Source organism: Salmo salar, chromosome 29, assembly GCF_965601325.2.
Source record: "Salmo salar chromosome 29, fSalSal1, whole genome shotgun sequence".
Classification (NCBI taxonomy): domain Eukaryota; kingdom Metazoa; phylum Chordata; class Actinopteri; order Salmoniformes; family Salmonidae; genus Salmo; species Salmo salar.
Window position 1 is genome coordinate 23872659 of NC_138319.1, and position 15991 is coordinate 23888649.

Genomic DNA, 15991 nt, shown 5'->3' on the forward strand with positions numbered 1-15991 from the left:
ATCAATACTTTATAAGTAAAACAAATTGATGTAGCAACTAAGGCTGCGTTTACACAGGCAACCCAATTCTGATAAATATCTTAACCAATCAAAATATATTTTAGTTGTATTTTCCTTCGTTTTTATAAACTGCATTTTCTCCCCAATTTCGTTGTATCCAAATGGTAGTTACAGTCTTGCCTCGTCGCCGTACGGACTCTGGAGAGGCGAAGGTTGAGAGCCGTGCGTCCTCCGAAACACAACCCACCCAAGCCGCACTGCTTCTTGACACAATGTCCACTTAACCCGGAAGCCAGCCGCACCAATGTGGCGGAGGAAACACCGTACACCTGGCGACCGCATCAGCGTGGACTGCGCCCGGCCTGCCACAGGAGTTGCTAGTACGCGATGGGACAAGAACATCCCTGCCGGCCAAACCCTCCCTAACCCGGACGATGCTGGGCCAATTGTGCTCCGCTCCCTTGAGTCTTGCGGTTGCGGCCAAAGCCTGGACTCGAACCCAGCATCTCTAGTGGCACAGCTAGCCTGTGTAAACGCAGCCTATGAATTCTAGGTTTAACAAAAGGAATGGAGTCACAATGAAGGGATTTCCAGGGAATGCTCATTTATGTACAAGTAACTAACTTTTTCCTAACATTGCTTAAGACTGCTGATTTCTAGGGAAATACATCTGAATTGGTATTGTACACTCATAAATTAATTCACATGTGGATGTTCAACTCAAGGATAGAGACAAAGCCAGGTTGTTAAAACAATCCCCATTGTAAAAAATGTTTTGTTAGACAAGTAGAAATTTCAAACAAACAATCTGACGTATCTGCTGTTAACAAGAGCTAAGAGTCCACGTGACACTGTTCACGCTGTTCACAGGTGTATTAAATTGAGCACATAGCCCTGTAATCTCCATAGACAAACATTGGCAGTAGAATGGCCTTACTGAAGAGCTTAGTGACTTTCAACGTGGCACCGTCATAGGATGCCACCTTTCCAACAAGTCAGTCCGTCAAATTTCTGCCCTGCTGAGCTGCCCCGGTCAACTGTAAGTGCTGTTATTGTGAAGTGGAAACGTCTAGGATCAACAACGGCTCAGCCCGTAAGTGGTAGGCCACACAAGCTCACAGAACGGACCGCCGAGTGCTGAAGCGCGTAAAAATCGTCTTGTCCGCGGTTGCAACACTCACTACCGAGTTCCAAACTGCCTCTGGAAGCAACGTCAGCACAATAACTGTTTGTCGGGAGCTTTATAAAATTGGTTTCCATGGCCAAGTACCAGCCTAAGATCACCATGCACAATGCCAACCATCGGCTGGAGTGATGTAAAGCTCACCGCCATTGGACTCTGGAGCAGTGGAAACGTGTTCTCAGGAGTGATGAATCACGCTTCACCATCTGGCAGTCCGACGGACGAATCTGGGTTTGGCGGATCCTAGTACACTACCTGCCCTAATGCATAGTGCCAACTGTAAAGTTTGGTGGAGGAAGAACTATGGTCTGGGGCTGTTTTTCATGGTTAGGGCTAGGCCCCTTAGTTCCAGTGAAGGGAAATCTTAACAGCATACAATGACATTCTAGATGATTCTGTGCTTCCAACTTTGTGGCAACAGTTTGGGCAAGGCCCTTTCCTGTTTCAGCATGACGATGCCCCTGTGCACAAAGCGAGGTCCATACAGAAATGGTTTGTCGAGATTGTGCAGGCCAGTCACGTTCTTCCACACTAGAGCCCTGACCTCAACCCCATCTATCACCTTTGGGTTGACTGCGAGCCAGGCCTACTCGCCCAACATCAGTGCCCGACCTCACTAATGCTCTTGTGGCTGAATGGAAGCAAGTCCCCGCAGGAATATATTAATACCCATGATTTTGGAATGAGAGGTTCGACGAGCAGGTGTCCACACACTTTTGGTCATGTAGTGTTTATCTAAAACAAGTGTAATTTACAATTCCCTTATCCAAACGGATTACTCATTTACCTAGCTCTTATCAAGTTGTAAACAATAATGCATGGAGAATGCTGTTATTTCTATCTGAAAAAAATAAAGTAGATGCTTTTGGAACTGGTAGGTTCGCTTGACCAGGGGTTCCCAAACTTTTTCACTCAGGCCCCCCTTCCAGCATTGGGGAACATCTGCATCCCCCTTCGTTCGCGCCATGTCTATTTCTATGGGCACAAGCACTGTTCATGACAAACTGCTCACTCCCCTCTTGTTGGCCAAAATAAAATGTAAGGTTTAAAGTTTATTTCCTGCAATTCTACACATTTTGTTATGCCTGATGTATATTGATGTGATTTGAGTGACTCAAACATTACAACAAAATCTATGAGCTAAAAAACCTAGCTATTAAAATAGAGTTGCACACTCTTTATATAAACTCCCAGTAATGGATAAACTACCAACGTTTCGACATCACTCTGTCTTCTTCAGGGTGACCCTGGTGTTTTACCCAATAAGTTAGTGGGAGTTTATATATAAACTCAATTTTTATAGCTTACAGTTTATTCGCCCTTAGTCTGCACCTCTACACTAAATAATTTTCTGAATATACGCCAGCTCATGCTTTTTCTTAGACAAAAAAAACCTAGCTAAAAAAAAACTTTAGCTAACATGGTCTAGTTGATCTGGACATTTGACGTTAGTTATAGTTATAAATAGCTCTCAAGGTATGCAATGACTGACGAGGAAAACTGATAATGCACTACCCAATTTTGAAATTGCACCTTGTGCATTCTACTATTACAACTTTCAAGAGTAAGTTGAAAGCCAGACTTAGTAAAAAAAAAATCATATATTTGTATTTCTATAGTATTTTTTTTTCACGCCGTATTCTGAACTTGACTTAATTCCACCATCTTTACACGCTAGGAAACCATGAATGGGGGGAGGGGTTTGAGGTGGTGGTATTAAGTCAAGGTCAGAATATGGCACACCGCCACACCTTAATTTAATCGTTCTCCACCCAAAATGAATAGCAGGTGAATAGCACGCTGTTCTCATGCATAAATTCAGAATACGCATACAGAGAAAAGTGCACAAAATAGGACCGATGGTCCATTTACGTGCACTTAACTCAGGTCGGAACCGGGCCAATAGAGTTGTTTTATAGTTGTGCTCTTCCAGTTTTCAATCCTTATTGCAATTATTAATATTAGCAAGAGTTAAGACTTACAGACCAGTTTTCTTTCTAAGATAAAGAGTGAGACCCGAATACGTCACCATTATTTACCGTCATTGTGTAGATCAATGCACGCCTAACACAATCTGTACATTTGTGTGTCGTTTTTTTAAAATACTTTGAATTGACCCTCCTTAGTTATCAGTAGCTCTCGGTACCCAAAATAGTTTGAGTCTTGGTATTCAAGTGTGTACAACAGTAAAAATATCTAATAAACTGTGTCCACAATACAATGTAAGCATAAGGTCCGTCAGTGTCCACCACTGCCTTAATGGTCAGTATCTCATTGTGTACTCCAGTTCACTCCACATTCACATTTCTTGGCAAGACAAATAAAAAAACAACTGTTTCACACGCTCGACCCGAACTGAACAAACAACAGTGTACAAATAAATTACTTGCATGACATAATTGTATTGTCAAGGCTTTGGCTCATTCTTCTGATTGGAAAGTCACCCAAACTCACCTGTGGATGGTTGCTTCATGGATTTGAAATAGAGTACACATTTCGCAGGAACATCAGTTCATGACAGACGCCATCTTGGTTTCGGCTGACTTACGTCCAAGGACGACGCAAAAAGCCTATTCACTCCATAAATAAAGGGACAACCACACTACTGTAATCTCTCCAAACCCTTCCCTGATGTCCCACATCTGTCTCCATCCAAGTTCCTTTAGGTCCCATAGTCCCTCACTGTCCCTGTGTTCTATGGGAGGAAACCCCTAGCGTACAGGGGCGTGTACAGCAGCGCTCAACCCGAGGTACTCCAGGTTCTCTGCTGCAGGAAGGAAGTGACTACTGGTGGGTGTGGCCTGAGGCAGGAAGTCCTCCTGGTAGTCTGGGTTGTCCATGCGCTCGCAGACGGAGCGAGGGAGGGTACTGCGGGCCATGTTGTGGTACTCCGGGATCTCCAGCATGCACGGCAGGAAGTTGAAGAACTTGACGTCCGGGTCGTACCCAGAGGAGGGCCTACTAGCCCAGGCTGCCTCAGTGGGGTCCTCATAGCTGGGGTTGAAGACGTCAGAGAGCCTGGTGTTCCCATTCTGGTTCATGTATTCTAGAATACAGACGAAGGTGAAGTAAATACCCAGGCTTACATTACAGAGCGGAGATGGTGAAGTGTTACGCCCTCAATGCATATGTGTTGAACGTTAATTGAATAACTCATCATAGATAACGTTTGTACTGTACCTGGAAGAGCTGGGAAATCTTTCTCTAGAGAACCACTGGGGTCTGTGATGTCCTTCTCTAGAGAACCACCGTGGGTGGGATCTGTGATGTAGCGAAGGATCACACTATTCTCTCTCATTGGATGGCCATTCTGTGGTGAGATGATTGAGACGTCAAACATCAGATGTGTGTGTGTGTGTGTGTGTGTGTGTGTGTAACAGTATATCTCCTCGCCCCAACCTGGGCTTGAACCCCCACGAAGCATTGTTACACATCGCGCCACAAAAGCCGCGGCCCTTGCAGAGTAAGGGGAACAACTACTTCAGGTCGCAGAGCGAGTGACGTCACCCGATTGAAACGCTATTAGCACGCACCACCGCTAACTAACTAGCCATTTCACATCAGTTACGTGCATATGTCTGTTTGTGCGCGTGTGTGTGTGTGCGCGCTTACCCTAGAGTTGTGGTGCTGGGTGGTCTGTCTGGTGGAGAGGTCCTTATAGGGGTGAAGATACTCCTCAGCATCCTCCATGTTCTCTGATGTACTGATCAGGCTACGGTAGAACATAGGTTCCGTGGGACTGGGCAGGTACATGCGATCATCCCCCTGAAATTTACATTTAGAGTAAATTAGATTCAAAAAAAGAATAAAACACCAAGCTTTTAACGTAAAGAAAATGACACTTCAGTCATCAATGGCTCTCATCAGCAAAGGAAGTAGACATACCATCATAGCTTTCAATACTTTTTATTGCCTATAGCAGAGTTTCCCAAACTCGGTCCTGCTCCCCCCCCCCGGTGGAAGTTTTGGTTTTTGCCCTAGCACTACACAGCTGATTGAAATAACCAATGTATCATCAAGCTTAAATTATTTGAATTAGCTGTGCAGTGCTAGGGCAAAAACCAAAATGTGCACCCAGGGGGGACCAAACTACAATATGGGTAAATATTTCATTTTGATTGATCCTAAATAGATAAAATCCCATTGAGATCAAACATTTATTTTATGATAGAGACCTTTCCTGTAATGTCCCATCAAAGAAATAAGAGTTGATGCAACCATCTAATAGAATATCTAATTCTGAGGGAGTAAAGTATTCTTAAATTACCTGAATGACCAGATAGCGAGATGGATCCCGGGCCATTTTGGAGAACTCTGATATGAGCTCCCTGAACCGTGGTCTGCTCTCTGCATCGATCATCCAGCCTGAAGGTAGGTAAGACATAAAACCCCTTGATTGTGTGTGTGTGCGCGCGTGTGTACACACTTCGGTTGAATGCGTTCAGTTGTGCAAACAACTAGGTATTTCCTTTACACATCTATGCTGCACATGACTCACATTTGACCATGATCATGTAGACGTCTATGGTACAGATGGGGGGCTGGGGCAGGCGCTCTCCTTTCTCCAGGACTCCAGCTATCTCAATGGCCGGGATGCCATCGTAGGGCTTGGACCCAAACGTCATCAGCTCCCACACTGTCACACCTGCATATCATTACAGAAACACCAACAGTAGAACTAAGAGGTAGACACTTTCGGAAGCTGTAGTTGTTCCGAATTTCAGTTTGACTATTTCCACAAATATTTGTTGTACTGTTTGTCCAGTTGGACTTACCGTAGCTCCACACGTCGCTCTGATGTGTATAGGTCCAGTGAAGGATGGACTCCAGTGCCATCCACTTTATGGGCACCTACAGTAGGAGGGAGGATTATTGGTCAGCCATGGTTATTGGTCAGCCAAGTCCATTGCCCATCCTGTAACAATTCTTTATTGGAAGTTAATTGTGTTCAGGGTTCATTCATTTTGAGAAAAATTCCCACATTTTCTAGGATTTGCATGACTGTTTGTATAAAAACACTAAATGTGACTATGGCAGTGATGTTAGTTGCTCCAACCTTGCCCCCATCTGCGTGGTACTCCTTCTCGTCTGCGGTGAGCAGCTTGGCCAGTCCAAAATCGGTGATCTTGAGGTGGTGAGGCGTCTTCACCAGTACGTTCCTGGCCGCCAGGTCACGGTGCACCAGGTGATGCTCCTCCAGGTAGTTCATACCCTGCAGACAACATCCAAAAGACATATGGACGTCAGACACCAACTCCTTGTGACTCAGAGGCTGTCCTGATACGGACACTGTACATACAAATTGGTAGTGGATGAGATGAGGATCCCCTTACAATGTAAAGCACTTTATAATGAGAAAAAGAGTATCACTACAATTTGACATTGGTTTATCCAGAGGTAAGCATTTGTACTAATGTTGACACGAACAAGGTCCCTTTCACCAGGCACTTTAAAGTAACCTCCCAATACTTAACCTTCCATAGAGTGCTACTTTGAGTGGGACTTAACCGCTTCAGACGCCTAATTCACCCTTCTCTATAAAACACATCATTATTAGTATCTTTATAGCTACAGCCCCTCCCTGCTTTGATCCATATCTCCATAGAATCAATGAGACAATGTTGCTCTTTGAGACAGCAAGACAAGCCATGAACAGATAGACCTCTGTGTATTCAATAATTAGCCCTCAGCAGGCTTACTGTACAAATAGACTTAAGAATAACCAGAGGCAAGGTCACAACCAAGGCTGGGAAGAGAGCTCCACTCAGGCCAGGGGTTTGGGGGGATGTGCGTGGGGGGGTGGGGTTTAAAGGGGTAACAAAGAAGTTAAGTGAATACATCAGTCCGTCAAAGACCCATTCCTAATCACACCTGAAATTCTGCGAGAGCAGAGTGAGTGTTGAAGAAAGAAAAGTTTGCTCCCGTTTGTAATAATCAATCACGCTACCCGCCGTTCGTCTACATATTGCAGACGTATCTGGTTATCCAGGTGTGATAGCAGCTGGCATGGTTCTATTTGAGACTTGCCACTTTAGTCAGATCGAGATTGACTGACAAAGTACTTCTTTGACAGGCTTGCTGGTGATTCGTTGGGAGGGACTGTTTTCCCCAAAGTCATGAGTATGGCATACTTATTTACAAAATAAGACAAAGCACCAATGTAGCACAGCAAAGTCATTTCCTGTTTGCTCACCTTGGCAATTTGCACACACCAGTTAAGCAGGCACTGGGAACCGATGTTGTCCTTGTTCTCCTTGACATAGTCCAGCAGACAGCCGTAAGGCATGATCTGGGTGATGAGCTGCACCGTGGACGTCAGGCAGATGCCCAGTAGACGACACACGTGGGGGTGCTCCACGCTAGCCATCACATAGGCCTCCTGCAGACAGAAAAGATGGAGGATGTTCCAGGTCATCGTTTCAGATCTCACAATGCCTGGAGAAGTGTCTAACATCTCAGAAAACACATGAAAAGGATATGGCAATCTGTCCTTGAGCAAGGCACTTAACCCTAATTGCTCTTGTAAGTCGGTGTGGATAAGAGCATCTGATAAATGACGTAAATGTAAAAACATGCTGAGAAGCGCAGCAACTGCAAGAAAAAAAGAAGGCCAACCGGGAACGCCTGGGCTGCATTTAGAAACATCTATACAAACAGTTTACTCACGTCTAGAATCTCCTTGTTGGCTTTTGGTGAAGTGGCCTCTCTCAACACCTTAATGGCAACAGGGATCTTCACGTTTTCTCCCTCAGGAATCCACATGCCCTGGGGAGAGAACACGTTTATGTCACCTTTTACAAACTAATGGACACATAACTCTATCCCTGGACGAGGAACACGTTTTATAAAATCAGTTTGATCACTAGTGATTTGTGTAGAGTGTGATCGACTGGATTCAGACCCCGGTGTCCTGCCACAAGACTGTTTCTCAGGTCTCATGGAAGGTTACTCATTCACTGTCTGAACCACCTCCATTAAAAAAGCACTGATCACTTTGCTTACCTTAAAGACAGTTCCAAAAGCCCCTGATCCCAACACTTTGATCTTCTTAAACTCAGTCTCCTTCAGAATGCGGAGCAGGGCCTGGTTGGGTGCCTCTCCACTTGGGGTCAGGGGTTCAACCAGCTATGGGAGCCACAACAAAGCAAAGTGTCTTATCTACTTCCAGTATGTCATTCATCCCTGTGAAAGTGTTGTTAACATGTTGGCCCCTGTGATTGAATGTTGTACATGAGCGTGTCATGTCTGTGATTGAGTTTGTATGGCCGCGTTTACACCAGTGGCATCAGTTCAGTTAAACCTAGGGTATGGGAAAGTGGGTAAATTGAAGCTAATTTACTGCCTTTCTACACAATTTAAAAACTCTAAAATACTATTTGGATTACAGTAAAAACAAAAATGACCCCAGCCATGAATTATGACCTCAATATTAAGTTTAAAGTTCTGTGGAACGGCATATACAAAGTCAACGTCTACTCAACCTCAAATGTACTTGCAGTGCAACGTGAAATAAATGCATAATACAGACTATCGAGTCACAAGGCCGATATCTAATGCCGACATCCATCTGCAGCGATATAAATTGCACCTTTATAATAAAGGATTGCATGCATCTGTAGACTAATGTAAAATAGGCTACTATTCCTAATGTGATGAGTAGATTGCATAGTCAGTGCGCGCTGACCAAACTGCGCACTTAAAACAAACCACAGCTCATTTTTAAAAGAAGCTAAATCTCTCGGAGGACCTGAGCACTAGGACCATGCCTCAGAACTACCTGGCCTGATGACTCCTTGCGGTCCTCAGTCCATCTGGTCGTGCTGCTGCTCCAGATTCAACTGTTCTGTCTGCGGCTATGGAACCCTGACCTGTTCACCGGACGTGCTACCTGTCCCAGACCTGCGGTTTTCAACTCTCTAGAGACAGCAGGAGCGTTAGAGATACTCTCAATGATCGGCTATGAAAAGCCAACTGACATTTACTCCTGAGGTGCTGACCTGTTCCACCCTCGACAACCACTGTGATTATTATTATTTCACCCTGCTGGTCATCTATGAACATTTGAACATCTTGGCCATGTTCTGTTATAATCTCCACCCGGCACAGCCAGAAGAGGACTGGCCACCCCTCATAGCCTGGTTCCTCTCTAGGTTTCTTCCTAGGTTCTGGCCTTTCTAGGGAGTTTTTCCTAGCCACCGTGCTTCTACACCTGCATTGCTTGCTGTTTGGGGTTTTAGGCTGGGTTTCTGTACAGCACTTTGAGATATCAGCTGATGTAAGAAGTGCTTTAGAAATACATTTGATTTGATTTAAATCACCATCTCTGGTGTAGTATTTTGAATGATTTTATTTCTGTATAGGCACGAGTAGTTATATAGCTAATTTTGGCAAATTCAATTTACTTCCTTCAATTTACTTTACTAGCCTATTGAATGTGCCGTCTATGCCGACATCAATGTGAAAGTGACTGGTGCATAGAACAGCTGGCTGCGAGGCTTACAAGGCCGTACTCAAATGCCGACATAAAACTCAAAGCAATCCGCGCACTGCCTAAACCGCTGACCGGCAAAGCAAACTGTCTGGCACCGTCTCTGCTCTCTGAGCGATGCGCTGCATGGTCCTAAAGCCAGCTGTTCAATACACTAAACCGCTGTTGCATTTTAATCGGGATTGGAATTATTTTAGTCTTTTTTGTAGCCTACTTTTACATTTTTGGTCTTGAGCTAGGGTATGGTGACACAGACATCCCAATTCTGATCTTTTTGTCAGTAATTGGTCTTTTGACCAATCAAATACTGCTCTGACAAAGCTCTGATGTGATTGGTCAAAAAAACAATTAGTGGGAAAAGAATTCCTAATTGAGCTGCATGTGTGACTGTGAACGCAGCCTATATGCGCATGTCTAATGTATGTCCAAGTATACAGTTTGTGTCCTTCCAGTGTCTGTTACCTCTCTCTCCTGCAACAGACGGCGCAGTGTCCTCTTCCTGACGATGTGGCGTCTGCGGAGCAGCACGAAAACACCCAGGGCGAGGACCACAAACACCAGGAGGCCTCCCACCACTCTGGCCACCACCACCGACGCAACGTGACCACTGGGAGAGTAGCAACAGAACAGGGGTGAGTTTCCTGATTGATCTTAGATTATCTTAGTAGTATTAAGAATCTAACACTTTGTAACAACTGCTAATGTAAAAAGGGCTTTAAATACATTTGATTGATCTTTCATCTATTGCCTATACCTGACTAAATGGTTATATACTGTAAACTATATCATTTTTGGGGGGAAACTCACCCAAGATAACTTCTCTTCATTTACTTGATCAGTGCTACTTTCACCATGATACAGTTTCATGTTAGCCTAATGCCAGATCCATTTGTGCGGTCTTGCTAAGAAAGCCCCTCTCCCCACAGGTGTGATTACTACCTCTGAGGGTTTAGAGCTTGAGGTAGTCACCTCATACAAGTACTTGGGAGTATGGCTAGAAGGTACACTGTCCTTCTCTCCGCACATATCAAAGCTGCAGGCTCAAGTTAAATCCCTCGATCGTAATCGCTCCTCTTTCACCCCAGCTGCCAAACTAACCCTGATTCAGATGACCATGCTAGATTACGGAGACATCATTTATAGATCGGCAGGTAAGGGTGCTCTGGAGCGGCTAGATGTTCTTTACCAGTCAGCCATCAGATTTGCCACCAATGCTCCTTATAGGACACATCACTGCACTCTATACTCCTCTGTAAAATGGTCATCTCTGTATACCCGTCACAAGACCCACTGGTTGATACTTATTTATATAAAACCCTCTTAGGCCTCACTCCCCCCTCCCTGAGATACAGCTGAAGTCGGAAGTTTACATACACTTAGGCTGGAGTCAATAAAAGTCATTTTTCAACCACTCCACAAATTTCTTGTTAACTAACTATAGTTTTGGCAAGTCGGTTAGGACATCTACTTTGTGCATGACAGAAGTAATTTTTCCAACAATTGTTTACAGACAGATTATTTCACTTAATTCACTGTATCACAATTCCAGTGGATCAGAAGTTTAAATACACTAAGTTGACTGTGCCTTTAAACAGCTTGGAAAATTCCATAAAAAGACGTCATGGCTTTAGAAGCTTCTGATAGGCTAATTGACATCATTTGAGTCAATTGGAGGTGTACCTGTGGATGTATTTCCAGGCCTACCTTCAAACTCGGTGCCTCTTTGCTTGAAATCAGCCAAGACCTCAGAAAAAAAGTGTAGATCTCCACAAGTCTGGTTCATCCTGGGAGCAATTTCCAAACGCCTTGTACCACGTTCACCTCTACAGACAATAGTATGCAAGTATAAACACCATGGGACCAGGCAGCCGTCATACCGCTCAGGAAGGAAACGCGTTCTGTCTCCTAGAGATGAACGTAGTTTGGTGCGAAAAGTGCAAATCAATCCCAGAACAACAGCAAAGGAGCTTGTGAAGATGCTGGAGGAAACGGGTACAAAAGTATCTATATCCACAGTAAAACGTATCCTATATCGACATAACCTGAATGGCTGCTCAGCAAGGAAGAAGCCACTGCTCCAAAACCGCCATAAAAAAAGCCAGACTACGGTTTGCAACTGCACATGAGGAAAAAGATTGTACTTTTTGGAGAAATGTCCTCAGGTCTGAGGAAACAAACAGAACTGTTTGGCCATAATGACCATCGTTATGTTTTGTAGGAAAAAGGGGGAGGCTTGCCAGCCGAAGAACACCATCCCAACCGTGAAGCACAGGGGTGGCAGCATCATGTTGTGGGGGTGCTTTGCTGCAGGAGGGACTGGTGCACTTCACAAAATAGATGGCATTATGAGAAGGAAAATTATGTGGATATATTGTAGCAACATCTCAAGACATCAGTCAGAAAGTTAAAGCTTGGTCACAAATGGGTCTTCCAAATAGACAATGACCACAAGCATACTTCCAAAGATGTGGCAAAATGGCTTAAGGACAACAAAGTCAAGGTATTGGAGTGGCCATCACAAAGCCCTGACCTCAATCCTATAGAAAAATTGTGGGCAGATCTGAAAAAGCGTGTGCGAGCAAGGAGGTCTACAAACCTGACTCAGTTACACCAGCTCTGTCAGGAGGAATGGGTCAAAATTCACCCAACTTATTGTGGGAAGCTTGTGGAAGGCTACCCAAAACATTTGACCCAAGTTAAACAATTTAAAAGCAATGCTACCAAATACTAATTGAGTGCATGTAAACTTCTGACCCACTGGGAATGTGATGAAAGAAATAAAAGCTGAAATAAATCACTCCTATTATTCTGACATTTCACATTCTTAAAATAAAGTGGTGTTCCTAACTGACCTAAGAGGGAATTTTACTAGGATTAAATGTCAGGAATTGTGAAACTGAGTTTAAATGTATTTGGCTAAGGTGTATGTAAACTTCCAACTTCAACTGTATCTACTGCAGCCCTCATCCTCCACCCGTTCTGCCAGTCACATTCTGTTAAAGTCCCCAAAGCACACACATCCCTGGGTCGCTCATCTTTTCAGTTCGCTGCAGCTAGTGACTGGAACGAGCTGCAACAAACACTCAAACTGGACAGTTTTATCTCAATCACTTCATAGACTCATGGACACTCTTACTGACAGTTGTGGCTGCTTTGCGCGATGTATTGTCTCTACAGTACCTTCTTGCCCTTTGTGCTGTTGTCTGTGCCCATTAATGTTTGTACCATGTTTTGTGCTGCTACCATGTTGTGTTGTTGCCTTGCTATGTTGTCTTAGGTCTTTATGTTGTTGTCTCTTGTCGTGGTGTGTGTTGTCATATATCCCAGCCCCTGTCTCTGCAGGAGGGCTTTTGCCTTTTGGTATGCCGTCATTGTAAATAAGAATTTGTTGTTAACTGACTTGCCTAGTTAAATAACTACTATAGTCATTGTCATGTTAAACAGCATAAACAGATCTGGAACTAGGATGATCCTCACTCACCCTCTGGTGCTGCAGCCACTCAGTCCAGGTCCAGAGCATCTGCAGACAGGAAGGAGGGGATACTATGGTCAGGAGACTACTTCACACAGTCTTGGCCATGGTAAAATGTTCATGGTCTATCAACAGACATTCATTCAAAATAGGCTGACATTGGCTTTACAACAAAGAGTTAGAAATAGATGGGTAGCCTATGCCTTACCCCTGGGTGCAGTTCTCATGGCAGAGCTGACATTCTCGCTTCTTGTCGGTGTATTTCCAGATGTGCCTATCCCTGTCCCCAAGAACGCCGTGTGGGCACTGATATACACAGTGGGGGCCATCTTTGACGTGAGCACACGCCAAACATTTGTCAGGGCCCTTCAGAGGGCGAGAGAGGAGGGTCAGAGGTTTCTAGAATTGTTGATCTTCACTGAAATAATCACTTATGCCACATTTCCCAAGTCACACAGAACTCGTCTAATTCTCTGAATTTGTCATGGAACTCAATATCACGTGAGAATGTCAAGATCATTTTAGATGAGATGGATTTGAAGTGAAAGTAGCGTACTGGTCCAAAGCAGCTTTGTGGTCCATTCACCAGACATTCTGGGTCACATTCTAGACACCTGTTATTCAGTACATACTCTCGTGGCACCCTGAAAAGGCAAGGGAAAACTGTTAAAACATTAACACAGCACAAGCCTACAGTAGATATATTTGACATAAGAGAAGTATCAATAGTTTGCCCCTGGTGTCATTGGGCTAGCTCACCCCTCCAGTAGGTTACAGGCCCCTACACAGCGCCCCCTACGGGTGTAATACAGGCATGTAAAACACATGGTGGGGCCGGGCCCCCAGCAGCCCTCATCAGTGCACATCTCATCACAGGTACTGTTTAGCTTGGCTGTAGGGAAGAGAGAGGAAGACTATAGGCCCCATCCAGAAACAACGTAGGTGTACGCAATAGCGCTAAAAATCGATCGAACCCAGAGGGTGGAGGTGGAGTCACTGCCTCATCGCTTGGATCCAATCATGGCAATGTTAGCTTAGTTAACTAACAACAAGTACCAGTGTCCAATGGGTATAGGGCTGTTTTTGACTATCACAGGCACTAACTGGGATGAATTAGCATTTGGCCATTGTAACCATTTCTCGAAAAGCGGTGTTTGTATAAAGGCATTGATCAGAATTCATTCTTTATCCTTGTCCTTGCTTACCACAGGTGCTGATGTTGACGTTGTTGCCCACCGTTGAGGACTGTTTGCCCAATCTGAACAGGCTCTTCCAGTGGTCTCCGTTGGTGTAGCAGAGCTGGGGGTTGTTCTTCACCACAACATTGCCATCGCTGATCTCTCGCAGGGAGCGGAGGCCAAGATACTTCAGATGGGCCAAGTTGAGGGCAGCGAAACTCACCCTACCACTAGGAGAAAAGAAAAGGTCATGTTAGTTTACTAGGTTAGCTTACTGCTACTCAAGCTAGCCCAAACATATCATTAAACAATGAAATATACAGCAGGGAACCTCTCAAGCAAGCTCACGTTTTATCTTCTAGGCTACTGAGTTTTTGCTATCAATCATGAACCGAAATCCCATTTGAAACCATTTTCAAAAACCTAGTTTCATAGGTATGACAAATAGCAGAGGTATCATACAGCACCTTCTGAAGCAGACATATTTAACATCACCGCAGTGTAGGACAGAGATACACTTACAACTGTTTGGTCCTTCCTCTGATAATCTCTAGGTTTTCAAATGGACTGAGAGAGTCGAGGTGCTCGGGCCAAGCTTGTATCAGCAAAAACCCTTTAGGAAAATAACAAATATAAATGTAATCAAGCATCGTCTTTGCTTTTGTTAGGCTTGGATGAATTACAAAGCAATTGAACATAAGTTAAATAGCTGTTCTACCTGAAATTTCCTTCACAGTCTTGAAATATTCCAGTTTGGCGGGGTCCATTTTTGGTGTTGATGTGTACCTATCACTGAGAGAAGCAATTACAAAGGCACATACTCCCGTTAAAAAAGTATGGGGTCACTTAGAAATGTCCTTGTTTTTGAAAGAAAAGCTTTTTTTTTGTCCATTAAAATAACATCAAATTGATCAGAAATATAGTGTAGACATTGTTAATGTTGTAAATGACTATTGTAGCTGGAAACTGCTTTTTATTTTATGGAATATCTGCATAGGTGTACAGAGGCACATTTTCAGCAACCATCACTCCTGTGTTCCAATGGCACGGTGTTAGCTAATCCAAGTTTATTTTAAAAGGTTAATTGATCATTAGAAAACCCGTTTGCAATTGTTAGCACAGCTGAAAACTGTTGTGCTGATTTAAAGAAGCAATAAAACTGGCCTTTAGACTGGTTGAGTATCTGAAGCATCAGCATTTGTGGGTTTGATTACAGGTCCAAAATGTCCAGAAACAAAACTTGTCAGTCTATTCTTGTTCTGAGAAATTAAGTCTATTTCATGCGAGAAATTGCCAAGAAACTGAAGATCTCGTACAACACTGTGTACCACTCCGTTCACAGAACATCGCAAACTGGCTCTAACCAGAATAGAAAGGAGTGGGAGGCCCCGGTGCACAACTGAGCAAGAGGACAAGTACATTAGTGTCTAGTTTGAGAACCAGACACCTCAAGTCCTCAACTGGGAGCTTCATTAAGTAGTACCTGCAAACCACCAGTCATATTCAACATTGAAGAGGCGACTCCGGGATGCTGGCCTTCTAGGCAGAGTTGCAAAGAAAAAGCCATATCTCAGATTGGACAATAAAAAGAAAAGATTAAGATGGGCAAAAGAACAGACACTGGACAGAGGACCTCTGCCTAACTTGGATTAGCTAACACAATGTGCCAT

At 44.0% G+C, this 15991-nt stretch overlaps 1 protein-coding gene across 1 annotated transcript in view; it reads right to left on the bottom strand.

Moving 5' to 3' along the window:
- Positions 1-581: 581 nt before the first annotated feature.
- Positions 582-15991, bottom strand: part of LOC106590362 (melanoma receptor tyrosine-protein kinase) — a 51307-nt gene continuing 35897 nt past the window's right edge. The window contains exons 10-27 of the mRNA XM_014181301.3: positions 15040-15113; positions 14844-14934; positions 14349-14551; positions 13903-14035; positions 13700-13787; positions 13352-13509; positions 13153-13191; positions 10134-10278; positions 8186-8308; positions 7850-7948; positions 7377-7562; positions 6240-6395; positions 5959-6034; positions 5682-5828; positions 5451-5548; positions 4796-4948; positions 4364-4493; positions 582-4229 (exon numbers count right to left, since the gene is read on the bottom strand). Of these exons, the coding sequence (XP_014036776.1) occupies positions 3895-4229; positions 4364-4493; positions 4796-4948; positions 5451-5548; positions 5682-5828; positions 5959-6034; positions 6240-6395; positions 7377-7562; positions 7850-7948; positions 8186-8308; positions 10134-10278; positions 13153-13191; positions 13352-13509; positions 13700-13787; positions 13903-14035; positions 14349-14551; positions 14844-14934; positions 15040-15113 (2434 nt within the window). The 3' untranslated portion in view covers positions 582-3894. The remainder of the gene's footprint in view (positions 4230-4363; positions 4494-4795; positions 4949-5450; positions 5549-5681; positions 5829-5958; positions 6035-6239; positions 6396-7376; positions 7563-7849; positions 7949-8185; positions 8309-10133; positions 10279-13152; positions 13192-13351; positions 13510-13699; positions 13788-13902; positions 14036-14348; positions 14552-14843; positions 14935-15039; positions 15114-15991) is intronic.